Raw genomic sequence first — 27,592 nt, forward strand, 5'->3', positions numbered from 1 at the left:
CTGAAATGTTGAAAATTTAAAACAATGTAGACCCCCCACGTCTCAGCCAAAGCTTTCTCAAACGAGCATAACATAACATTTACACAACTGAAATAAACTTTTATAAGCCTGAGGGACACCTAAAAACAAAAACCACAGTTAATTGTAGGGAAGGAGTTAAGCGGTTGATGTGCCACCTCGGAAAAGGCCCTGTGGAAAAAGGACGTCTGGTAGTCACCTGCCTCACCTCTGAATGAGGTGGCTTCTGGAATGGAGCCACTGCAGAAGACTGTTTCAGGTGGGTAGCCGTGTTGATCTACAGTAGAACAGCAAGATTCGAGTCCAGTAGCACCTTGCCCTAAAAATCTTGTTGCTCTGCAAAAGACCTTTATTCTTCAGCGGGGTTGTATGGGGACAAGCAGTCCTTTAAGTTGCTAGTTGCAGCCCATTCCGTCATCCATTGAGGCACTTGGTACATTCTGAGAAATACAATTCCAAGACATTATGATGCCTGGTCCTGGGTACTGCACTTTCCAGCAAGCACCGGGCACCACAGTCAATGACAGAGCCATCAAGGACTCAAGAAAAAGGACACCCCCCCTTCTTTCGGGCCTGTGGGCTTGCCCGTCCAACTGCCTCTGTTGTTTGCTACATCAGTGGAGGTGGCTTCAAGAACCTGCCAGACTCGGCCTGCTCGGGGCTGGAGTCCGAGGGAAGCAAACCCTCCTATAACAACAACAACATTCGATTTATATACCGCCCTTCAGGATGACTTAACGCCCACTCAGAGCGGTTTACAAAGTATGTCATTATTATCCCCACAACAACAATCACCCTGTGAGGTGGGTAGGGCTGAGAGAGCTCTAAGAGAGCTGTGATGGACCCAGCTGGCTTCAAGTGGAGGAGTGGGGAATCAAACCCGGCTCTCCAGATTAGAGTCCCGCACTCTTAACCACTACACCAAACTGGCTCTCTAGCTAGCATGGAGGCCAGACATGGAGGTAAGAGGAGGAGGGCAGCAATCTTACACCCTGTCCCCTCTCTCCCTGGCCTTGTAAGGATGTGGCCTGGCCTCTTCATCCTTGGTTTCCTCCCCAGATTAGCCTAATAAAAGGTTGTCTGGGGTGGGAACTGCTGAACTCCTGCCAATGGCTGCGAGGTCTGAGCGGGAGCATGCTGCCTGACAGGTCTCCCAGCCAATTAGCTCCTAATAGGATTGCCAGCGCCAGATTGTGACATTCCTGGAGATTTTCAAGGTGGATCTTGGGGTGGGTGGGATTTGCGAGGGGAGAGGCCTCAGCAGGGTATAACGCCATAGAGCCCACCCTCCAAAGCCGCCATTTTCTCCAGGGAAACTGATCTCTCTCGGTTGGAGACCATTTGTAATTCCGGGAGATCTGTGGCCACCACCTGGAGGCTGAAGTCAAGAATAATAGGTAGCCAGAGGGCAAAAGAAGTGTTCAACAACACTCTTGTTCAAGAATTCATGAATCTCTTATTAAGACTGGTAGGTCTAATAACACATGCAGTTAATACATATGCAGTTCATACATCACTATATGTGAATTGCTTGTTGATATCACAAGAATAATACATATGCTTATAACAGAGTCCCCGCCTGAGGACCCGGGAGTGTACAGGCAGATGAAAAGGATTTTACACGTCGCAATGGGTGATGTAGCAGGCGAATCTGAGAAGTAACATCATAAGGTAAATGCCCCTGAGGAAGTCTTATGACGAAGAACTGAAAAGTAACGAGAAGTTTTGCCGGCTGTGGTTCCGGGCTTGTTCTGTATTGGTGTTTGCCATCTACACCTCGGATTCTTGTTTGCCTACAGAGAGAGAAAACGGAAGAAAAAGGAACATTTACTTTTGTAATTCTCCAATAACAACTTTAAAACTTACCTGGTTGATTTTCATCTGCCTGTACACTCCCGGGTCCTCAGGCGGGGACTCAGTTATAAGCATATGTATTATTCTTGTGATATCAACAAGCAGTTCACATATAGTGATGTATGAACTGCATATGTATTAATTGCATGTGTTATTAGACCTACCAGTCTTAATAAGAGATTCATGAATTCTTGAACAAGAGTGTTGAATACCTCTTTTGCCCTCTGGCTACTTATTATTCTTGACTTCAGCCCTTACTGAGGGCAGCCAAGTTTTTTGTTACCACCTGGAGGCCGGCAACCCTAGCTCCTAATCTGCCCCTCCTCCCTTCCCAAATGCTTCTTCTCCCCAGGAGGAGCTTTTCTCTCCCAGGGTTAGGGGTTTGCTGGGCTGCCCGGAAGCCTCCCGTCGCAGGCGTGGCACTGCTGAGCCTGCTGGATGCCATGGGGCGGGGCGGTCACTCATCTCTGGACAAAAGCCCATGGCGTCATCAAGGAGCATCATGGGCTTCCAAGCACCTCCCCCCCCTCATGTTGAAGGAAAATTGATTTAACAGCATGTCGCTTGGTTCCCATTACTATGTATGGATGTGAAAGCTGGACCATGAAGAAAGCTGACAGGAAGAAAATTGATTCATTTGAAATGTGGTGCTGGAGGAGAGTTCTGCAGATACCATGGACAGCCCAAAAGGCAAATAAGTGGGTACTAGATCAAATCAAGCCTGAATTCTCCCTAGAAGCTAAAATGACAAAACTGAGGCTATCGTGCTTTGGTCACATCACGAGAAGACAAGGTTCTCTGGAAAAGTCAATAATGCTAGGAAAAGTAGAAGGCAGTAGGAAAAGAGGAAGACCTAAAATGAGACGGCTGGACTCAATAAAGGAAGCCATGTCCTCCAGTTTGCAGGATCTGAGCACATCTGTTAATGATAGGATGTTTAGGAGGTCTTTCATTCATAGGGTTTCCATAGGTCGGAGGCAGCTTAACAGCACATAACACACACACAGCTTAGTTGACTGCAGTTTGATTGTGAACCAGACAGAGGTGTACACCTTCGTTTTGTGCACTTTCCTCCGTTTTGTGCATCTCCAGCCAAAAGCACCTTCTGCCAAAAAAAAAAAAAGTTCTACAAATATACACAGATGGGATTCCTATCAAGCAGACTTTTTCCCCCCTTTGCCAAGCGCTCTTAAATTTTAATTTTGCAAGAAAGGCCAAAAGTTAGCAACAGGTAGCTACTGCAACACTAGTTTGAAGGGATTAGTCGGTCTGAATGCATTTGGAAAAGAAAATAATGAGAATTGAGTGTGTTAGAAAGACCCCGAGGGCATATCTTGCAATTGCCTTCACCTTGATTTTTGGGAAAGGGCTGAAAGGATGTCGGGGTGGCTTGAGTTTCAACCCCGCAACCTCTGGAGCTACCTCAGCACATGATGTCAACCTGTGAAATCCAAGTAAGGCTTGCTTCGAAAGTTCAAGTGTGGGGGAGAGAAAGAGCGGGAGGAGATGGTGGTCTTGGGTTGTCCTTGCTTTGAGAAACTCCAGTGGGAATCCTGAGCGAAAATGAACTCCGTTCGCTGTGTTTTCGTTGGCGGCTCTCAGGCCGTATTATCTCACGTAATGGGATCTCTCTCGGTTTGTCAACATTCAGCCGAGGACAGAAAGTTCACGCCTGGAAGAGCTCTCGACTTAGGCTGGGATTAACACCATGATGTAATGACCGTCTCTTTTTTCCTTCCATCAATATTTTCCCAGTGGGGTCGGTATATTACAATATGGACTTCAAAAAGAGTATCTGTTTTCTTGCCTTCCGCAACTGTGTGGCTCCTATTGCCTGTAATATCCAGTGCTGTTAGTCCAAGCCTTCCCATCTCAGTAGTTTCGGGTTTGGACTGCTGGTTCACCCGCAGAGCAGCTCTCGGAGCTTATGATAATATCATGATGTAGTTATAGGTAATGTTCAGAGGTGGGCCATTTCATCTTCAACCCACAGCTCTTTCTCTCCGGTGTCCTAAAGTATTTTGAAATGTATCCCGAGCTGTGGGATGGAATTATTTCTTTTCCCTTGCACACACGATATTTATACTCTCAGCAGGCCGTTTTAGTGAGAATGAAGTTATGGAGACTTTACGCAAATGTCTGTCATGTCCTTTCTCTTCTCAGGTTGCCATAATGTGATGAAGTATCCATAAAAAACAGCCTGTTGCACAGTAATGCTCTGTATTTATAAATACTAAAAATGAAAAATAAAATGATGAACTTTTGTGACATTCTTGTGCTTCTTGTAGATTGGAGTTCCTTTTTCGAGTAGAGCCTGAAAAGTAGATGGCAAAAGGGTAGGTGGGTTAGTTTTTGCTTGGACTTCTGAGTCTGGTAATATTTTCTCTTCTACTTCTACTCTTCTACTACTATCGAGAGCGGTACGGAGGGCAATCTGAACTCCCCTCTGTCTGGAGATCAGGGGGCGGGGCCAGCAGCCATGTGACCATTTTCAAGAGGTTCCGGAACTCCGTTCCCCCGTGTTCCCGCTGAAAAAAAGCCCTGACAAAAACAGTCCATCCAGTGAAGAGAGGCAAAGCCCAGACCCTCTCATGTCTTATTTCAGTCTGCTCCACTGTTTGAAGCGTTTATTTCTCCAGGTACATGGGCTTTCTCTGTGGTGGCTCCTACCCTGTGGAATGGCCTGCCTGAGGAGGTCAGGCCTCACTCTCCTAGCTTTCCACAAATGATGCAAAACCAAATTATTCAGAAAGGCTTTTGTATTGTAGGGAGGGGTCTCAGTTGCTCCGCTAATGAGTTAGGGACCATAGACTTCACCACTATGTTGCCTTACATATTATCTGTTGCTTTAAATATGTACTCCTATATACTACCTGTGCTTCATGTTGTCTGATGTCAGCCCTAGAATTGCTTATGTTCTGTTTCAGCATTTCTTCAACTCTGTATTGGATTCCTGCTAATGCTATGTCTCTGTAAACTTTACCCTACGGCATTGTTTATGGAAATATCCTTGAAATCTCTTAGTACGTAATCCGCCTTGATTCTTAGTGAGAAAGGTGGACTATAAATGGCATCAAATAAATAAATTAAATAAACTGCTTCTTGAAGGGTGTTGGAAGTTTAGTGAGGCTGGGGCTGAAAGGAAAATGCTGAAATGAACCCTAATGTGGTATTCATGTTTGCGCACACATGCAGGTTTAGTAGCATCCTTTATCATTTCAGTTTGAAGTAGGTCCCGCCTGCATCAGGATTCAAAAAGTGGGGAAGGATGGAGGAAAAACTCATCTCTATGTGTCACTTTGCAAGCGAGAATTGTAAGGGTCTGTGAAATAGGAACATTTCGCCCCTGTTGCTGCTGTTTAGCAGGGAAAATCCATTGGGTGAGGGCAGCAGGCCCTGAACCTTTCAATCCAGTTGGCTGGGAGACAAAAACGTTACAGGTGAGAATGCGTTTCCCATTAAAGCTAATGTAGAACTCACTTCAGTACAACAAACCTGAGACGTAATGTCATGGGTGGTGGTGGTGGTGAAGAGTGCCCTCAAGTCAGAGTTGACTTGTGGCAACCCCTGGTGGGGTTTTCATGGCAAGAGACTAACAGAGGTGGCTTGCCATTGCGTGCCTCTGCAATCCTGGTCTTTGTTGGAGGTCTCCCATCCAGTTACTAACCAAGGCCAACCCTGCTTAGCTTCTGAGATCTGATGAGATCAGGCTCATCTGGGCTATCCAGGTCAGGGTAATGTCATGGATATGGCCAGGAATGTAAAGTAACAGTTGCTGGTTTTGACCGAGGAGATCACAGAGGCCAGAATCAAGGCTAAGTCTGGCCTTGTCTCTTAGCGAAACATGCCAAATAGGGAGTCAAGATACCCAGAATAGAATAACCTTGGAGAAGGAAAAGGAATAAAGAAGTAATATGGCCTCCCATAGGTTAGAAATAGTATAATTAATATCAGTAGATAGAATATGTGTCTAGGCGCAGGTGTGAGAAGCATCGGAGAATGGCAAGAATGTCTAAATATAGAAGTGAAGATATTGTTCAAAGATGGGATGTATTGGTTGGGGTCCAACAGATAATCATACATAGGAGAAAATTGCAACCCCTATTTTTGTCACTCTTGGTTATGATAAAAAGTAGCAAGAGTGAGTTAATGCAGCTTTTATATATTTTAAGAAGATATTACAGTTTAGATATCTTTGTATGGTGTTTAAAGTCATAAGATAATTAGTTAACCAAGAATGCCCTTATCAGGTGGGACAGCAAGCTGTTGTTGGAAGATGGTTTTGAAAACCTATAAATAGTTTCCCTATGAATGGATCTGGAGTCTCTCCTTTGAAGACACTCCCTGCCTGTAACCTGCTTACTTTTGTTAAAGAAATTTAATGGTGTGTGTAAATTCAATGGCTGGTATTATTGTATTCTTTTTCAGTTTGTATTAAAAGTGTAAATAGTTACGTTTTAATAAAAAGACAAATTGGAGGCAAGATTCTCTGATAACAGTATTTCGTGTGTACTATACCCCAAACAAACAAAAACAATTGTTAATAATAATGACAACAACGTTCAATTTATGTACCGCCCTTCAGAACAACAGACCCAGAGGAGTTAGCCGTGTTAGTCTGTGGCTCTCAAAGGCTTATGCTACAATGAAGTTGGTTGGTCTTAAAGGTGCAACTGGGCTCTTGACTATTTTGCTTCAGAACAATGTAATGCCCACTTGGATGGATTCTCTCACAGCCTCCACTGCCTCTGGCATCTCTTCTTCCAGAGCCTTTGCCCTTGTTTTTCTACCTTTGCATACTAGTAGCAGGCCGTGCCAAAAAGCAACAAAAAAAGGTGACTGTAGAAGAGATTGTGACCCATCGTGTGGGGCTCGGTGTCCCACCTAATGGTGCTAGTCCACAAGTTGAGAACTATTAGCTTATGGGGTGCTCAACACATCCTATAGAGTGTGTGTGTGTGTGTGTGTAGGGGGATTCTACCTTTGGTAACCCTCCCCACTTCAATGGATCTCAGCCTTGTGAGGCAGGTCTCCCATGGACTGTGTTTGATCCCTATGCCTCCCCCGGTTCGGAAGGACTGGAACTTCAAGGACCCGTTCAAAGGGGAACAGGATCTTCCGTTACTACGATATATTCCCCTCCCCTCCTTTTCCCCGGAACGGAGTTCTCTGCACAGGATTCGTTACAAAGTGTCAGATCTGTGGCTAAATAATCATTGTAATCCAGACTACCTTCTGCAATCAGACAAGAGTCCGTTGTTTTCAAAAGATTTACTGAAAGAAGCAACCATTATAGTCCACGGACCCAGATGCAATATCTGGGCTGGTACACGTGTATTGTTACGAATGATAGGCATAGAACAAGGTACAGAGTATCAAACCCCAGCAGGCCCAACCTCCCCCCATAGTTCTCAAAACAATCCTCTCGAAGCTGAGAAAGTGAAAGTTTCCCAAGGCTGGCAAAGCTGTAGCCAAAACATTCCTCTTCTGTGAGATAGCTGCTAGGGAACGTCTTGGCACCTGTGAATAAAGCGCTCAAAATACTAAAGGAATTAAAATGGAGTCTCTTAGGTTATAACATTAGAGAAAGCCTTCTGAACCTGACAGACTGCACCTGTAGACCTTTTTACCCCAGGAGTGTCAGTGCACACAGCTGATTTAACTTTTGGGCAACCCATTTTAGCTCCCTAAGACGTGGTCCTGTGGAGCCCGACCAAGGTGATAATTGCTTTTCTTCATTCTGGATATTGCCTGGAGATCATGAGATTTATGGAACCACTTTCCATAAATTCGCATTCTCTGGTGTAACCAGAGCCGAGTCTCTCCCTCCCCGCAATTAGGATATTTTGCGGTGGGTTGCCCACAAGCGAGGTGGTAATAAGGCCTTAGAAGGATGATCAGCTTGTTGCTTCTCTTTCGTACCTCTGCAGTTCGAGTTCTTGTTGATAATGCCTGTTAACACACGCGTCCCTCTATTGTGTAAGTGTCGTAGGAATCAATGTAGCTTTTGCTCCACTGGTTGTAGCTGTGGCCCTCGTTTGATTGACGCAATTCAAATTGCTGCCCTTTCTGCTTCTCCTCTTGCTCCATCCAGAAGGGGATTCCCTCTTGTGTTTTGGTAGAGCTCGGTGCATATAGCTGGACAAGGTGAATGGCACCTGGGAAACGGAGTTCCTTTTGGGGGGAAGCTCATTTAGAATCCTTGCAAGAATCCAGTTTTGAATCTTTGTACTTCTGCATTTTGGGGGGGAAAAAAACCCTAGCTGTGCAGAAGCACCCTAGGCAGTTGTTGAATTCAGCCTGCAGTTGCTTCCTTCCCTAGCCAGCTGCCCAACCGCTCATCGTCCCTTTGTCTTTTCAGGTAACTTGGAAGTGGGAGTTCACATTGCTGATGTCAGCTATTTTGTGCTGGAAGGAACAGAGCTGGATAACATCGCAAGCAGGAGGGCTACAAGTGTCTACCTGGTGCAGAAGGTGAGAATAAAGTAGTTTCCAGACAGCTCATGCCCTGCCATGAAATAGGCTAGACATCCTTGGTATGAACCCAAGTTGCTTCCCTATTAATGGAGCCCGTGGGTGTGATTCTACCACTTCTGAACCAGAAGAATCCCTTTAGCTGCCAAGATCGAATGGCCTTTGGTAGCCGTCTCTTCCCCCAATGCCTCGAAGCTATCCGACCAGAGGCCACGGGCACATCACCACGGCTACATCACAGTGCACATATTAGATACGCACTTTGTGAAACAGCACTTCCTTTAATCAACTCCGAGTTGTCTTCTTGTCAATTTTATTGAATGATCCTGAACTCTAGAATTCTATAAAAAAAAGAGATTTATTTTCTGTGTATAGATTTAGAGAATAACATAAGTTTAGACTGACTTCCCATGGTGTATTGTCAACCCTTCTGCATTACAATCTTCTGAAAAGGCCCACAGGGGACCTACCTAGCAAAAGTATGTCGACCCCATATAATAACACCAATATTGGGATATCAGCTAAAATTGGTGGGTGAAATCTAGGGTTTCTCAAAAAATATGCCACATCATTTATATACAAATTAAACAATAATGGGGCTATCAAGCATCCTTGTTGAACGCCTAACTGTAAAGGGAAAGAGTTGGACAAATGGTGTTCCAAACTACAATGAACCCAAGCCGAAGGAGAATCATATAGCCTTACTGTTAATCAGAGCCATCTTTGATCAATTGAAGATTTCCCTCGTTTGTCCCGTAGACGATCTCTGGAGGTCCATGAAAGCCATGTATCTATTTTCCTTTTTAGTCTTTCTTCATACTTTGCGTGGGTTTTATAAACTGCTCTCATGGCTTCCCCGTAAGGAGAATGAGAGTTCCTCCTTTGGGCTGCTGCTCCACTGGCCATTCAGTGGCAAGACAGGAGTTGGAGAAATCGATGGGCTGTATTCTTCTGTATTCCCGAGATCCCATTCGACTGTTAGGGGGAGAACACTTCCTCATCCATCTAGGCAGTCTGTGTCTTGAGGATGCTGTTATCCTTATGGGGACTTGTGTCTTTAGATATTAGCGTGGAAATGAAAAGAAGAGCCTGAAAATTGACGGTGCCTTCCTTCAAAAGCTAGTTTTGCTCTGGTGATTTTACAGGCATTATTTCTGTTTGCCTTTCATGCACACAGTGCTTGAAAGAGTAGCAACAACAAGACTGGTCTACCCCCAAAATCTTACAGACTAAAATGCAACATGGGGAAAGGTGAAGGTGAGAATGGACAAGGGAAGAATGTGCCAGTTTAGCTTCAGTAGGGGATGGAGACTCTGCGTCTCTCTACATTAGATACCTCGGCACGTGTTTGTCAAGTGTAAAGAGATGCAATGTTAGCTGGGAAGCGTAGTTTAAAAAGACAGCTGGCAGAGATCACTCCTCAGAGGCTTTGTCAATTTCATCTTTGCCTCCCCAAAGGTTCTGTCAATTTCACCTCTGCAGTCTAAAACTGTATGGGATTGCAACCAGAGGGCAGCTATCAAGCAAGTGTTTCTTCTTACACTCCATGCATCTGATGAAGAGAACTGTGATTCTTGAAAGCTTATGCTACAGTAAAGTTGGTTAGTCTTAAAGGTGCTACTGGACTCTTTTCTAGAGGGCAGCTAGGAATGGAAATGGGCTGGAGCTGCCTTCCAGAGCTGGGCTTGGACCTGGAGAGGTTATAATGGGCTAAAGGTTCCCTTCTGGCATTTCACAGCCCCTTCACACAGCTCCATTGTATAGCACTGCCACTGACTCTGTCTTTTTGCCCTGCCGCCAACTCTGTCTTTTTAAACTACCCTTCCGGGCTACCATTGCGTCTCCTGACAAGTGTTCGTCACGTGTCAGATGTCTCATGTAGAGAGACTTTCAGAGGGTTTGCCAAAGAATTCACAAGATCCAATAGCACCTTAAAGACCAACTAGATTTCCAAAGTATGAGCTTTTGAGAATCAAAATGCCCTTCATCACAAGAAATGTTAGTGACATTGGTGTTGTTATTAATTGTGTCTTTAAAAAAAGGTAGGTTTCTGTTCTCAGGGAAATTGCAGTCTACGTTTAGCCATTTCTTGGAGGAGGAGGAGGCACAGAGGAGACACAGGAGAGCGATACCATCGGCACTCTGCTGTCCACTTTTGCATTCCGTTGATCGGCACCATAACAGCCCCTGGCCATCCCCTGGCTTGGCTGGTTGAGGTCAGGAAACCAAATTCTTAGCCCTGGTTCCAAGTCACAATGGGACGCCCAGCTGAGCGCTGAGCTAAAATTTCAGCACTACGAAACAGGACAGCCTTTTGCCCAGTGGCTAAAAGTGTGTTTTGATTGTGGTGTGTCTCCTTGAATGCAGCGATGCTTCTTGATATTGCAAAATTTCACAATGCAATTTTTGGAAAAAGCTCAACTGAAAACGAAGTCGACAGAGGTAGTGCGGCAGCTCTGGCTTCTCCGTGGTTGAACACTACTGGGAGGGGAAAAAATTTCCCCTAAGAAAATCCAACAGATTTGCATAACTGATTCTCTTGAATGCCTGCCTGGGAGAAGGGGGCAGTTGTGCAAAAGGCTCGTGGTTTGTTTTGAGAAAGTGCAGCAAGTCTTTCGATGTGCCTGTATCAGGTTCTCCAAAGCAGACAAACCTAAACAGTTTTCTCTCTTCTGGCACCGTCCCCTGGTGTTGTTTTAGGTGTGAAGCAGCTCAGCTGGGGAAGGTCAGCCATAAATCCCTATAATATTTTACTAATCCTGTTTTATAATGGAGATCAAAGGTTGGAGCTGGAAGCCGGTCTTCGAGTTGAGTCCAAGGGCTTCGAGCTGTTCACTTCTGACACCAGCAGGTTGTCAGGGGGGGCTGATATTTTGATAACTTTGAGCTGAATAATAAAGAGGTGATCGAAGTCTGAATTCGTGGAAGTGTTGATCCAAAATGAAAGCGGGAGAAAGGAGAAGAAAGGAAACCCTTGAGCAGAAACTCTTGGCTCGTAAACAAATTGCCTGTTTCCTTTGAGTGCCTTTCAGTGTACAGCCCCCTCCCCTATGAATAAGGCTTGAAGGCCCCTCCCTTAATTGAGGGAGCGAAGCCATCGGGCTGCTAGAATGGCTCCACCTTGCCGACAAGCCGCTGGTGGAGGGTCCATTCTTGCAAGCTGGAAAGGAGCCCTGCGCTAAGCGGGGAGTGGGCAGGCGGCCAGGTTGAGCGATGGGAACAAGATGGGCAGTGTGACTTAGTGGAAATGCTGGATTTTGTTTTCCACGAAAACCCATTTTGTTCTTCGGTTGGCTTCGCGGATGGACTTTCGGCCGCCCCATTGTGATTCCCACTGATGGTGGACTCCCCTGGCTGACCTGCAGTTGAACTCATCGGCCACCACCTCCGTTGCAGCTCAGCTCCAGCTCCATCCTTCTGTGTGAACCCTGCTATTCCCAGGGCCATTTCAAATTCTAGAATCTCAATAGCGCCAGGAAAAATCATACGAAAGGGATTTTTTGGGAGAGTCAAGGTCTCCTGTGTATCTGCAATAAAAGAGTTTGGATGGGAGAGGCCAGAGTTTAGGCCTCTACTCCACCCTGAAACTCAGTGGGTGGCCTTGGGAGAGCTACTATATATCAGCATCGTCTACCTCACATTATGGTTGTGACCATAATGTTAAGATCAAGATTCATTTTTATGGTGAACTGCTATCTCTTGAAATGGATACAGGAAGAAACGATCTAGAATTTACTCAAAACAGTCCCCTTTATGTTGGAAACAATGTGGAGATATAGGTAGCTATTCACATTGTTGGTGGGAGTGCAAACGTGTTGAAGAATTTTGGAACAAGATCCTAAATCAGATACAGCTTATTACTACATATGAAATACCTCTAAAACCAGAAACTATTTTTTTAGAAATCTGGAATGATCAAAGTATACCTTCCATGAGACCTAATTTTCACATTGCTTCAAGCAGCGAAAACCTCATTAGACCTATACTGGAAATCAAAAGAAATCCCTACGATCAACACCTGGTTTAACAAAATTTGGGATCTACTTTTAATGTAAAAAAATCACAGAAAAATTGTATCTCCAAATTAACCCCATGGGTATCTCAGACTTCTATACTAAATGGGAACCTTTTTTAGAATTCCTTTCTAAAAACGAGCTTTTGTTAACAAAATTGCCCTATCAAGATATCCTAGATATGGAAATGTGAGGTTTGTTGTAGTCTTACCCAGATAAAGTTCTATTTAATACTGCTTTTGCTATAATAACATTTTACTTGTTAATTTAATGTAAGTTAATAACTCATAACATGGTTACAACAAACTGTTTTAAACATCTGTCGAAGTATGTTAATGTTATGTTTTGTGAGTTATATGTTGTAAACTAATTCAAAATTAATAATAAAAAAATTAAAAAAAGAAAAAAGAAATGGATACAGGAAGAACTCAAATGTAACACAGAATTAGAGACGTGTGGTGAGTTTAGCAGATTAGTTCAGATCACTATGTGAAATTCATGTATGTAAGTCTTTTGAGTGTCTTTCCAAAGTCCTTCTACTGCCTAAGCTATTTAACCTCTTCATATATACACACACACACACATAGCACCTGCTGTTAGCATACACCTTTTCTTGTCTATGTGAATCTTTCTTTCTCTCTTGCTTCCCTTAAAGAATCTGCACTGTCTGTCAACACTGTTTTGCACATACTTCTCCTTCAGATGTTGGAATGGTTATGAACATTCCATGACTTCGCTGTAGGTCAGCTTACATCTTATTGGGCTTGTATGTGACAAATGAGCCATAACCACTTCCTTTAATTCACTTTAAAGGTATAATCAGTATGTCAATTTAGAGTGGATTGATGATCTGATAACACAAATCAAATGAAGATATAACTTTTGTTAAATGTTTCCATGTCTATGTTCATCAACAGGTGGAAGTAGGTGTTAATTTAGGTGCTGGGAATTCTGAAAGATGGTTTGAAATCCAAGGAATTACATAAGATACATCCATGTGCACAAGAGAGGGATAACATGGAATTTCATCAACTGTTTATGTAGTAGTTCTGCATGCTAAGGCTATGGGAGTGCTCTAGTTCTCAACCTGTGGATCCTAACTTTAAAAAAAAAACTAAACAGCTGCTGTCAGTTACCAGAGACGACAGATAAAACTTTTATTGGAAACGTAGCTTATTTGTTTCTCAACTCTTTTACACCTTATTTACAATAGTGGATATGGACTGCATCATCTAGAGATCTCGAGCCTTTATGAAAGCTGTTCTGTTGTTGTTTTTAATTTCTTTTAATGTTGTTATGCACATAATCCAGGATGTCTTTACTAGCAGGACATGTTTACATCTACAGCAATAGCACTCCACCGGTCAGCAAACCAACCCATCCCTGCGACAGAATGCAATGATGAGGAACTTTGGCCTTTGGACAAGTATAAGAAGGGAGAAATTGGAAGTGGCAGCCAGGGACACGAATCAGACATTCGGCAACGTGAGAGCAGAGGGAGGATTCTGTTGGCAGCCAGGAACGGCTCTCTGTTGACCCCAGTTGCTGAAATCTCAGTCCAGTGGGCCCCATGTTGTGTTGCCCACACATGAGAAAGCATAACCGATTGTGTTGGGGATCCTTTGCATGGAGCCAGTTTTGGCTCATGGATAGGCCGTCGTTTAGAGTGGGGGCGGGGGTTGGGTCGCTAGGTGCTGCCTCCGTCTGGGGCAGGGTGTTGTGTGGCAGCACGGGCAATCAGGGTCCAGCGACAGGTTGATACCACACCTTGGTGGCTTGGCATTCCTTCTGGTGCTCTTCTCTCTTGCAGCCCAGGGAGATGTGCTTCTCAGCTGAGTTTTTTCTTTTTTTTTTCTTTTCTTTTTTAAATTTTAATAACATTAACAGCTATCATCAAACTAAACAATATACTCAAATTAAAACCAAAGATGGATACAAGTTTGTCAGTATCAATACAAGAAACCATTAATACTTATTTTAAATATGTAACAAACAGAACAATCTTAACAGTAGAGATATTAATAGTAATATAACAATCTGCACAAAAGGTCACCACAAACCCCACATTTCCGTATCAATAACTTCTCGGTAAGGTAGCTTTGTCAAAAGTAGATCATTTTTAGAAAGAAATTCGAGGAAAGGCTCCCACTTAACATAAAAATTCGAAGTACCAGTGGGGTCTCAGCTGAGTTTCGAACATGCCGTTTGCATCTCGCAGCTTACTCCATGTGGCCTGCCCGTTGTTGTTCAACATGGCTGTATCTTGCTGGATTTGATTACCAGCGGGCCTTTCAGAACACTCCCTCCCCCCAAGGGTGCTAGCTGGCTAGCTTTTCTCAAGTGGATAACCTCCGTTGCTCGGCTTTCCAGCAGACATGGCCAGCCTCACGTAGTAGATCTATGAATTATGGGCTGGCTCCCATTGTCAACATGCCTCTCTCACTGCTGGAATAACACAGCTGGCAGCCTTTGTGTCCAGCGGACCGGCCTTATCGTACCCCGTTGCCCTTCTGACCTTCCAGTTCGCCCAGCCCCGCTGATTCATATGAAAAGCGATTCTTTCCATGCTGGGAGACTCTCTGCAGCCAGGCCTTCGGTCCTGAGCTCTGCCGGGCAATTAGAGTGGATTTACGAGCAGGGATCCCGTGCCAAGCCACAAACTTGATTAAACGTCGCGAAGCCTTGGTGTGAAGATAGAAAATGTTTGCACTCTGAATGATACATCGGCCTCAATTCTTTCTCGATTGACTTCAAAGACCGGTTTGTGAGTTGCAGGCTAAAGAAAAGAGCAGCACTATCCACATAACGGAGAGCCTCGAATTACGTGGTATAAATGTGGTGCCCACTGCCCAGGGTGGTACTGGAAATTGTTGAGATCCTCACCTGTGGTCCCTGTTGAAATTACGTCTGGTACCCAATGGAAATGACCCCATGTATTCCAACGGGAGAATTATTGCCAAGATTACAGTATAAATTAATAACGCAGTTAGTAAAATCAGCTGGCTATGTCAACAACATTAAAGCTATCAGTAAAACCAGCAGTTTTTTTTAAAAAGCCTTAAAATCAGGGAAAAGATCATTAAGAGAAGTAATAATCGACAGTGGAAGAATACTGTACACCCAGGGTTGAAGTAGGAAGCAGGCACATATAAAAGGCCTGGGGAAATAAGTGTTTTTCCCCGAATGAAGGTGTTCCCTGCTAGTGCCGAATTTTTTAGACTTTTGATGCCAGGTAAAATTTCTGTATGGAGGCAATTCTTTTCTTAAAGCACCATGAGGCAGAAAGCCCCGTCTGTGTTGCTTGATTCCTTTGGGTCTGAACATGAAAGCAGATAGAACACAGTCCTCTAAATCTCGTTTGCCAAGGGTTAATGAGATGGCTGTGCAAATACAGTAAAACACAGGGCTCATTTCAAGGGGGAACTTGCCGGAACGCAGTTCCGGCAGTTCCCCAAAAAGGTCACGTGTCAGGTGGCCCCACCCACCTGACTCTCGGCCATTTTGGGCCTGTTTCAGTCTGGATTGGGGCCGAAACGGCCCAGATCGGGCCTCTGACGGGTGGTGGATTACTCTCCCACTCAGCAGTGGCCCGATCCTGATCATTTTGGGCCCCTTATTGCCATTTTGGGCCTAATTTCGGTCCTGAATGGCCAGGATTGGGTCCAAAACAGACAGGATAGGTGATGTCAGGGGGTGTGGCATATGCAAATCAGTTATGCCAATGACACACTTCTGGCAATGGCAAGAGGTGTGGCATATGCTAATGAGTTATGCTAATGAGTTCCTCCAGCTCTTTTTTTATGAAATGACCCCTGATAACACACATCCATACATAGTAACGGGGAATACCATCGTTTGGATTATCTTGATCTTGGTTCCCAGAGAGACCTCTTTATCTTTAAGGATCTTCTCTAGCTCTCTCACAGCTGCCCTTCCAAGTCTCAATCTTCTTCTGAGTTTTTCATTTCAGTCTCCCTGTTGGTTGATGATTGAGCCAAGGAATAGAAAATCTTGGACAATTTCAATTTCCTCATTGTCAGCTTTAAAATTGTGTAATTCCTCAGTAGACATTACTTTCTTCTTCTTGATGTTCAGATGTAATTCTGCTTTGGTGCACATCTTGCAGGTAAAGATGGATGGATTACGCAACCTGAAACGCATGTAGCGAATGTTACTCTAGTATTGTCTTGATGCTCATTCTCTCACTCAGCCTCTGACCTCTTGCCCAAACACAAAGCCGCCTCACTTTGATGGTAGCCAAGGACCCTGCCGTCTCCTCCTAGGACACTGCCGTCTCCTCCTCCCAGTTGAGATCCGGGCCTATTACAGTTCTGCCGGGCCTGTAAAGTGGAGATGTTCCGCCAGGCCTTTGAGAGTGATTGAGGAGCTGGTGAACTATCCTGCCAATCCCTTGCCTGTTTTGTTTTGTTCTAATCCACTGTCCAGTGAGATCTGTTGATTTATTGTTTTATGATTTAAACTGTTATTTAGTGTATTTTAATCTGCGGTCATATGATGTTATGACCTGCCGTGAACCCGCTTGCGGGGAGGTCAGGATACAAATCCAACCATAAAATAAATGACACCTCTCATTAGGTGTTGGTTATATAATTATTTATTTGAAATATTTACATCTCGCCTCCCCGTTCGAGACAGCCTACAGTTAAATCGAAAGGTGAAATGCCGTGGATAAAAACTTTAGCCATCAGCATCCGATCAGTACAGTTTGTGCAAAATCATAAGAAAATCCAAAGACTGAGTTGAAGGCTAGTCCAATAGGTGCTTCTTTATCTCCTGCTGAAAGGAGGGGGACAAGCAAAGTGCTGGTTTGTGTGTGTGTGTGTGTGTGTGTGTGTGTGAGAGAGAGAGAGAGAGAGAGAGAGAGAGAGAGAGCGAGGGGGGAGGGACAACAGGACACAGATCTTGTTGGTAGAGGACACAGATCATGCTCAGCAGTTTGCATCGATGTCTGAAAATGCCTCTTGTGGATGAGGGACGACGCTTGACTGAAGCAAAGGGCCTCCTATAATTTCCAGGATCTCTCAGTGTAATCACAGTCTCCATACACTTTTCCTCCCTACGGAAATGACTTTCAAGGGCTCTGCTGTCTGACCGGCATGACCTAGTGGATAGTGTGGAACTTGGACCAAGAAAGGCCTGAATTCGAATCCTTGCTTGCCCATTGAACTTATGGAAGCCTGGGGCTAGTCACTCTTCCCTGGGATGTTTGCAAAGGTAAAATGTCAAGTTAAGCTCTTCTGAGGGAGGGCTGGGTGCATATCTAGTCCCTGGGTGAGTAGATGAAGCATTTATTATCATCACAAAGTGGCCCTTACTCTCTCACTTAAATGGAAGGGCAGCTCCAAGGCTTTCCATTTAGTCTGCTGGCTCCTGTTTGCTCACTGCCTACGTTTTCGGCCTCCCCTTGCTGTTTGCTGGGAGGTGGACGCTTTCGTGTTCTGTCTTGTAGGATCCTCAGAAAAGTTGGAGTGAATTTGAGAAATAGCTTTAAAGAGGTCATAAATGTTCATTTACTTGCCCGGCGTTGCTTACAGTTCGTCAGCCAAGCTGTGCTAAAAAAGCGTTAGATGTGAGAGAGCTGGGTTCGAATCCCTGTTCGACCTTGATGGTGGCCTTGGGCCAGTCGGTCATCCTTGTTGGGGTTACAGGGCTGAAATGAAATAAGGCCATGTGTGCTGGCTGTGGTCCCTTGGAGGAAGGGTGACGAGTCATGTGGTGAGGTGGCTCCTGCCCTGACTTTGCTTGACCAAGCCCGGAAGAACTTCTTCTAAGGCCTCCCCTGGCCATCATGGAGCCAAAGACCACCACCAGTGGTTGAAGCATCTGGCCTGGGCTGTGGGGATCTGAAAGCCCTGTGCAGCTCAAGATAATGTTTGCATTGGTTGTTGTGGGTTTTCCGGGCTGTATTGCGTGGTCTTGGCATTGTAGTTCCTGATGTTTCGCCAGCAGCTGTGGCTGGCATCTTCAGAGGTGTAGCACCAAAAGACAGAGATCTCTGAGAGATCTCTGCATTCTTAGATCAGGCCCAATCCAGCACAGTACTGGCCTGCAAGATGCTCACCGATCCTGGCCATCTCAGCTCTTGGTATGCAGAAACACACTGGCTCTGAGTAGGGACATTCCCCAAATGGGAACCACGGTTTCACAGTCGTTGGTAGATTTATGCTTTCAACTGTGCATGTGTGTATGTGTCTAAGCTACCCGCTGTCCCACCTTCCTCTGCTAAGAAGGTCCCCAGTTGTGTGTTGTGCGTCTTTCTCCTGGCCGCTTTGACGGCTTCTTGCTTGCTCACGGGAAAGGGAAGTGGCTCTCGATGCTTTGCACAGAGCCTTTCCCGGGGAAAGCCGAGGACTTTTTACCCATGATCCTCTTCTTCTTTCTCCCAGGTGATCCCCATGCTGCCCAAGCTGCTCTGCGAAGAGCTGTGCAGCCTCAACCCCACGACTGACAGGCTCACTTTCTCCGTCATCTGGAAGCTGACTCCGGAGGGCAAGGTAATGCTGGCTGGTGCCGTCACCCCCCATTGATAGGCTCTGATAGGCTCCTTAATCAGGTGACTGCCATTCCCCACGGGGAGATTTTTATTCTTCATTTTATATGTAAAATGTTAAAAAAAAAACCCCACCTTTCTGCTGTCATCAGGGCCACTAAGGTGGCTAATTGATTAAAAAGATACATCATAAAAACCATCAAAAGCAAACAAAACATATCATTAAAACAATTAAAAACAACGCTTAAAAAAAAGCATTCAAACCGAACAAAAACACATTATTAAAGCCAAAGCTAAAATATCCATACAAAGACATAAGAACAGCAGGCATATTGTTTTCAGTGTTAATATTAGCTATTTGTCAAAGCATTGAGTTTCCCACCTCTTCCAAGTTTTGCTCATGCTCTGTATTACGCTGCTGTTGTGTTTTGTTATTTGAAGTTTTGGAAAAAGTTATATAAAAACGCAAAATAAAAAGTTTTTTTTTAAAAAAAGAACAGCAGGCAGAACATTGAGCAGGGAGGAAGGAGTCACTGAAGGAATGCCCAACTAAAGAGTCTTAACCAGCTGGTGGAAGCTGGCAGCAGAAGAGAAAAGATGAGTCTCCCTAGGGACGGAGTTCCAGAGCTTTGGTGCCATGACCAAGAAGGCCTCTCCTAGGTTGCCACCTGCCTAATCTCCTAAGACTGGGGGCACTGAAAGCAGGACCTCCAAAGATGACCGTAGTGGTCAGGTAGGTGCATAAGGGAGTCAATGGCTTGAATTCGTGGATTTGAACCTGGGTCTCCCAGATTTAGATGTCACCGCTCAGTTTCTCAGCTGCAGTGAGGCTTCCTGTTTCAGTGAGTATGGAGAGTTCTATGCTACCAGTGGGAAAGGGTGCAAGTTGTAGGTGGAAGCTTCAGGAACCGGATTGATGGAGTTTGAACAGAACAGTTAGGCAGCTCTGTTGGTCTCCATCCTGTGACTCTTCCACCAGTTGGACCTGATCTGAATCCTAATTTCTCTGTAGCCCCCGGCAGGTCTTTGGGAATAATTCCCTATTTGATTCATGCCCAGAAGCTGCGCTCTGGTCCCCCCTCGGTGCTGGAAGACAGCTTTTAACGGGAAGTCCTCTCCCGTGTCTGGGCCTAGGCTGCAAGACCGTCAGCCGAGAGTCACCTGGAATGTTGGAATTGCTTCACCTCTGGCTCGACACTGTTAATGCTTCTAATAGCTCTGAGCTGTCATGTGTTGCATTCTAATGGCATAAGCCAAGGTTAACGAGGCCCTTGGCTTTAGGCGGCTGCTACCGACAGGCCGGGATTTGGAGATAGGGAGGAAGATGGAGGGTCTGGCTTAAAAGCCATTCTGGTGGGTCATGCTAGGAGGGCACATCACTCCCTTCCCAGAGGGTTTGTGCGGCTGCAGGCTCGTCTCCAGCAAAACCCCGCTTCGTTTTGCGTCCAAGCAGATTTGCAGGAGGAGAAGCCGGGAGGTGCTTTGCTTTGCAAAGTAAAATATGCATGCTGTTTGTTCCTCATTAGCTGGTTAATTATTTGTTTCTCATTGGGGGAGGAGGGGACTGATAACCTAGCATGGGGAGAGAGAGAGAGAGAGAGAACAGTGAAATTTCTCTTGAAAAGGGAACAGCGTTCTGCCTCTTCTTTGGACTTCAGCATCTTCTGCTACTTCTTTCTTAACGCCTATCTGTCTAGCATATTTTATCTCACGCTCCCTCCAGGGATATTAAGACAATGTGCATGTTGTTTCCCCTCTCTTTCATCCTCAAACAGCCCTGTAAGATAGGTGAATCCAGGGCTTTTTTCAGCAGGAACGCCTCTTGAAAATGGTCACATTGCCCTCCACGCTGTGGCGCAGAGGGCAATCTCAACTCCCTGCTGTCTGGAGATCAGGGGGCGGGGCCACCGGCCATGTGACCATTTTCTCTGAGGGCAACCCACTGAGTTCCACCACCTCTTTTCCCAGAAAAAAAGCCCTGGGTGAATCTGAGAACGTACAACCAGCCCAAAGTCGCTCAGTGAGCTCAGGGACTGGAACCCAGGTCTCCCAAATCCTACTCCGACACTCTAACCGCTGCCCTGTCCCAGACCGGGTTACTTCTTTTGCCTGCGTAGTATATGTGAGGGTCACCTTCTCCGTTAGCAAGGCTGGGAAAGACATCAGCGTGGGACTCTGGCCCGGACTTGTCAACGTGTTTTTGCTTTGCTGGCATCACGCTTCAATCAGCTTTACTCAAGAGTCAGCAAGTGGTGAAGCTTCTGGACTAGGCCAGACATTACTGATGGACTGAGTTGGGAGGAGGAACTGATGCTTTGCAATGGTTGTTGTGGATTTTCCGGGCTGTATAGCTGTGGTCTTGGCATTGTAGTTCCTGACGTTTCGCCAGCAGCTGTGACTGGCATCTTCAGAGGTGTAGCACCAATGCCAGTCACAGCTGCTGGCGAAACGTCAGGAACTACAATGCCAGGACCACGGCTATACAGCCCGGAAAATCCACAACAACAATCGTTCTCTGGCCGTGAAAGCCTTCGATAGTACATCGATGCTTTGCAAGTTGAGCTGGGATGGCTGCCCCAGTCCTGAGGAATTACGTGGTAGAATGAATGGCGGTGAGAGCAGCTAGGCTGCGTCCATCGGGTTACCCTATTGCTAGGGGAGGCAAAGAGGAAAGGTTGCCTTCATGTACTGCTTCAGGCTTCTCTTGGGAGGAGGGCTGCATCCTGTCGGTCACTGGGGGAAGCAGAATGCTGGGCCTTTAGCCAGATCCAGCAGTGCTCTTTCTACAGGCCTATTCGAGGGCCAGCCTGACCTGGATAGCCCAAGCAAGCCTGATCTCGTCAGATCTCAGAAGCTAAGCAGGGTTGGCCTTGGTTAGTAATTGGATGGGAGACCATCACGGAAGGCCACGGTCACTCTGCAGAGGCAGTTACTGGCAAACTACCTGTGTTAGTTTCTATGCCTTAAAAACTCCAGCAGGGGTCTCCATAAGTCAGCTCAGACTTGGCAGCACTTTCCACTACCATTAGAGGGTCACACATGAACACGCATGAAGCTGCCTTATACTGGATCAGCACATCAGTCTATCAAGTTTAGCAACGCGTACTCCCAGGCTTAAAGTCAGAGTCAGACCACCCATCCATAAGCCGAGGAGCAACCTGCCTTGAGAGAGAAGTGAAAGTTGACCCAGGGCTTGAATCACCCTATGAAAGGGTAAAAGATGTCACGCTGAGGTGTTTCAGGGTGGAGCAGTAGGCAGAGGGGTGGGTTCGGGTGTGCAAGACACAAGTTTTGTTCCCTGCACAACTGTGACGCTTATCAGATAGCCATGAACTACTTGGTTTTTTTTTTTGAAAAATTTTTATTGGGTTAGAATCCATTATTTCCACATTTACATTCAATTTTCCCCAATTTTTTCATCTCTAACCCCCTCCCTTTCCCCCCCCTTTTTGTTGACTTCCAACAGCTTTCCAACCCTTTGTCCCCTTTCCCTTACTTTTATTAGCTTCCTCTATCTAAAACAAATATATATTTTCCATTATTCTAAGCAGTACATCCTTAACTATTTTTAACATTATATGCCCAAACTGTAAGCCTTTGTTTCCATCTTAGATAAACAATTTATCCCAATTTTTCAATTTCAGGTATTTCTATATATCATAAACCATATAGATCATACATTCGTTTATATCAAACAATTTGACTTATTCTCTATATATATTACTCATTCTATCTTTTTATAATAGTTCTATATATCTCTCCTCACGTAGTCAATCAATTTGACCCATCTATATCTTCAGACATTCAGTTTGGTACAAAACTTGTCAGAAAAAAAAGAAAATATTGTTAGTTAATCGCTCCTTATATTTAGTCCTTATAATTAATTATTTTCTCTATGTTCTGTTTGTTAACCTATATATATCTATATATATGTCAATCTATTAATCTGACTGCTTATTAATTCACATTTATCTCTTCTCCCCCCGGTAAAGTCTCCCCCCTCTACTTCAATACTTCAGTAGTTCTCAAACTGCCACAGTTTTCCTCCCACCTCCCATTTCTTCTCCAGGTATTGTTTCAGCTTCTCCCAGTCTGTGTTGAACTGCCCTGAGTCCAGATCTCTCAATTTTCTTGTCATCTTGTCCATTTCAGCCATATACAGCAATTTGTAAGTCCAATCTTCAATAGTTGGCACTTCTTGTACTTTCCATTTTTGCGCATACAAAAGTCTAGCTGCTGCTGTCATATAAAATATCAACGTCCTGTGTTGGGCTGGAATTCCCTCCATTCCCAAGTTCAGTAGCAGGAGTTCTGGGTTCTTATTAATTTGAAATTGTAAAATTTCACTCATTTCTCTTATTATTTCACCCCAGTACTGCCTGGCTACCTCACACGACCACCACATATGATAGAGGGAGCCCTCATGCTTCTTACATTTCCAGCATTTATTAGAAGTATTCAAATTCCCTAGCGCAATCTTCTTTGGTGTCATGTACCAACGATAGATCATTTTATAAATGTTCTCTTTGATATTAATACATGTCGTTGTCTTCATTGTAGTTTTCCACAAGTATTCCCATGCCTCCATTGTTATTTCTTTATTAAAGTTTATAGCCCATTTCACCATTTGTGTTTTAACTATCTCATCCTCGGTATACCACTTCAACAGTACTTGGTATACCTTGGATATTCTTTTCTTATCTTCTTTAAGAAGGGTCTGCTCTAGTTCCGAATTCTCTATTCGTATACCTCCCTTTACAGAGTCCGAATTATATAAGTCTCTGATCTGTCTATACTGGAACCAATCGTAGTTAGGTGATAGTTCCTCTTGTGTCTTTATTCTAAGTTTGGATGCTTCAGTTTTAGTTATTTCTTTATACGTTAAACATTGTTGTTCATTATCAACAGCTCTCGGGTCTATCACCTCATATGGAACCACCCACAAAGGGGTTCCTTCTTGTAGATAAATTCTGTACTTCTTCCAGATTATGTATAAACTTCTCCGAACAAAGTGATGCAGGAACATCGAGTTGACCTTTACTTTGTCATGCCATAAATATGCGTGCCATCCAAATATTTTTTATATCCCTCTAGGGCTAATAGTTTCTTGTTCTTTAATGTCATCCATTCTTTCAACCAAACTAGGCAGATTGCATCATGATAAAGTCTCAGATTGGGCAGTTGCATTCCGCCTCTTTCCTTTGCATCTTGTAAAACTTTCACTTTCACTCGAGGCTTCTTGCCTGCCCAAACAAAATCTGATATTTTCCTCTGCCATTTTTCAAATTGTTTGGAGTCTCTGATGATTGGTATTGTCTGTAGCAAAAACATTACTCTTGGTAACACATTCATCTTAACTGCTGCAATCCTGCCCAACCATGACAAATTCAATCTATTCCATTTAATCAAGTCTCTCTCTATCTGAGTCCATAGTTTTTCATAATTGTTTTTGAATAGATCTATGTTCTTTGCAGTTAATTCGACTCCCAAATATTTCACTTTACTTGTTACTTCACAATCCGTTGTTTCCATTAACAATTGTTGTTTCTGCTTAGTCATATTTTTGCATAATATCTTTGACTTCTTTTTGTTAATGAAGAAACCTGCCAAGTCTCCAAACTCCTTGATCTTATCTATCACTCTTGGCATGTTCTCCAATGGGTCCTCTACAATTAACATTATGTCATCCGCAAATGCTCTGACCTTGTATGAATAGTCCTTTATTTTTATTCCACGAATTTCATCATCTTGACGTATTTGTATCATCAGAATCTCCAATACTAAAATGAACAACAATGGAGATAACGGGCAACCTTGTCTTGTTCCTTTACTTATCGTCAATTTCTTGGTCAATTCATCATTCACCACAATTGCTGCAGTCTGGTCTCTATAAATTTCCTTAATTGCTCTGATGAACCTTTCTCCCAATTGTAGCTTTTCCATAGTGGCAAACATAAAGTCCCAGTTTAAATTGTCAAACGCTTTTTCAGCGTCAACAAAGAAGAAACCAACCTCTTTGTCACAACGCTTGTCATAATATTCAATAGCATTGATCACTGTCCTTAAGTTGTCTCTTATTTGTCTGTCTGGCAAAAAGCCTGCTTGTTCCTCCTCTATGACTTCCGAGAGCCACCCCTTCAATCTCTCCGCCAATATCTTCGCAAAAATTTTATAGTCATTGTTGAGTAGCGATATAGGTCTATAATTTTTCACATTAGTCAGGTCTTGGCCCTCTTTTGGGATCAATGATATATTCGCTTCACTCCAAGTTTCTGGAATCCTTTGATCCCTTAAAACCCCATTCATCACCTCTTTTAGGAATGGTGCCAGTTCATTAGCCATTGTCTTATAGAATTTAGCCGTAAGTCCATCTGGCCCTGGCGCCTTTCCTAGATTTGCAGATTGTATTGCCTTACTTATTTCCTCGTCAGTTACTTCACTATTCAACTTATTTCTCCAAGCTTCCGAGATTTCTGGAAGTTTGGTTTTCTCCAAATATGACGCTATTGATTCTTTGTTTACTTCTTTTTTATTATACAGCTTAGCGTAAAATTTATAAAAGGCTCTACTAATGGTAGCCTGCTCCAAATACGTTTTGTTATCTTCGCAAATTTTATTTATTATCTTCTTTTCCCTTTTCTTCTTCAATTGCCATGCCAGGTACTTCCCAGGTTTATTAGCACCCTCAAACGCTTTTTGATTCAGTCTTTTGAGATTCCACTCCAATTCTTTATTGCTCATTGCTGTTAGCTGTTCTTGAAGTATTTTAATTTCCTGGTATACCTTCTTTTTCCCTGGTCTCTTTTTTAGCTGTATTTCTTTGGCTTTTATTTTCTCCTCAATCTCTTGTCTTTTCTCCTCTTTCTTCTTTCTTGCTCTACCATTTAAGTCCATTAGTATGCCCCTTACAACCGCCTTGTAAGCATCCCAAACTTTATTGGTTGGTACTTCTTTATTCACGTTGTATTGTATAAAAAACTTTGTCTCTCTTCTCAGTATTTCCATATTCTCTCTTTCCTGTAACAAGTCCTCATTTATTCTCCATGCTTTCCTTTTTCTCTTTTTTCCAAATTTCCACATAATTGGGTTGTGATCTGAGCCTACCATAGGCATTATTTCTACCTCCTTAGTCCATAATGCTAAGTCTTTTGAGGCCCAGATCATATCAATTCTTGATAATGTAGAATGCCTTGCAGAATAAAAAGTAAACTGTCTGCTTTTAGGATATTCTCTCCTCCATACATCTTCAAGAGTCTCTTGTTGAATCAACTCAAAAAAAAGCTTTGGTAATAGTCCTCTTTTCTTTTGTGCCGTTGTAGTCTTTTTGTCTAGTTCCAAGTCTGTCACTCCATTGAAGTCTCCAGCAAGAATTATCTGGTCGTATACAAGATCGTCTAAATGCTTCCTTAAATCCTCAAAGAAGCTTTCTTTTGCACCGTTAGGTGCATAAAGTCCGACTACCAACACTCTCTTTAAATTCCAAATACATTCCACTGCTACAAATCTAGCTTCCACATCTCTCATAACAAATTTTGGCTGTAGCTCCTCTTTTATGTACAACACCACTCCTCTTTTTTTCTTGTTGGAGGCCGCTACATATTCTTTGCCCAATTTTCCAGATTTTAAATATTTTACATCCTGCTTTCTGATATGGGTCTCTTGCAAACAAACAATGTCACATTTTTGTTTTAGTAGCCAGTGAAAAGTATTTTTCCTCTTATTCGGTGAGTTTAGTCCATTTACATTCCAAGATAATACTTTACACTCCATACTCATGATCTTGTTGGTAAGTCTTTTTCATTGTCCTTAATAAATCGCTCCATCTCTCGCTCAGATCTGATGCGTTTTTTGGCCCCTCCAAACTCAAAGGACACTCCTTCCGGTAACTCCCATCTGTACCTGATTTTCATGTCCTTCAAAATCTGAATTAGCACTTTATATTTTTTCCGGTCCAGTAACACTGATCTGGGCAGTTCCTTCATTATAATAATCGTCTTGCCATCAATCTCCAATGGATCTTGAAACTGTTTTGTCACAATCCTCTCTTTCATATTTCGTGTTGTAAACTGCACAATCACATCTCTTGGTAGTTTCCTCTGGGTTGCTATTCTCGAATTCACACGGTATGCCACATCTAGGATAGCCACAACTTCCTCCTCCTCCTTCCCCAGGTACTCAGCCAACACCTCAGTCATCTGTTCTTGCGCTGACTTTCCTTCCACTTCTGGCAAGCCACGAAAACGTAGCTGCTTCTCCATATGTTTAGTTTCTGCAACTGACATTCTCCCCTTCACCAATCTCATCTCTGTTTGTTGCGTGTCTGCTAAATTCTCCATCGCGTCTTCTACTGTTTTAACTCTCTGCTGCGTTCCTTGTAATTCACTTCGTATTGTTTCCATACCTTTTTTCACTTCTGACAGCTCCGATTTTACTGTCTGTGTAACCTCTTTAACCTCTTTTATCAGCTCCAATTTCGTGTCCTTAAGTTCTTTAATCATATCTAAAAGTTTTTTGTCCAGGTTTTTATCCAGGTTTTCTATTGCCGATTGCCACTCTTTTTTTGACATCGTGGGGCTTGCTTTAGCTCGCTCCCACGAATCCGCTCTCTTCCTTAACTCCGTGGCGTAAAATTTAACGTTTTTCTATTTTAAATGTCCCGGTCTTCTTATAGAAATTAAATTTTAAAGAGTCCAAAATGTCGGGCGTCTTTTCTCTATGGTTT

At 43.8% G+C, this 27,592-nt stretch overlaps 1 protein-coding gene across 2 annotated transcripts in view; it reads left to right on the plus strand.

Moving 5' to 3' along the window:
* DIS3L2 (DIS3 like 3'-5' exoribonuclease 2) overlaps positions 1-27,592 on the plus strand; it is a 312,241-nt gene that overhangs the window by 191,969 nt on the left and 92,680 nt on the right. For both annotated transcript variants that reach the window (XM_054983630.1, XM_054983631.1), the window contains 2 exons: positions 8,234-8,346; positions 18,767-18,874. In XM_054983630.1, coding sequence (XP_054839605.1) covers positions 8,234-8,346; positions 18,767-18,874 — 221 coding nt within the window. The remainder of the gene's footprint in view (positions 1-8,233; positions 8,347-18,766; positions 18,875-27,592) is intronic.

This window comes from Eublepharis macularius, chromosome 6 (genome assembly GCF_028583425.1).
Source record: "Eublepharis macularius isolate TG4126 chromosome 6, MPM_Emac_v1.0, whole genome shotgun sequence".
Taxonomy (NCBI): domain Eukaryota; kingdom Metazoa; phylum Chordata; class Lepidosauria; order Squamata; family Eublepharidae; genus Eublepharis; species Eublepharis macularius.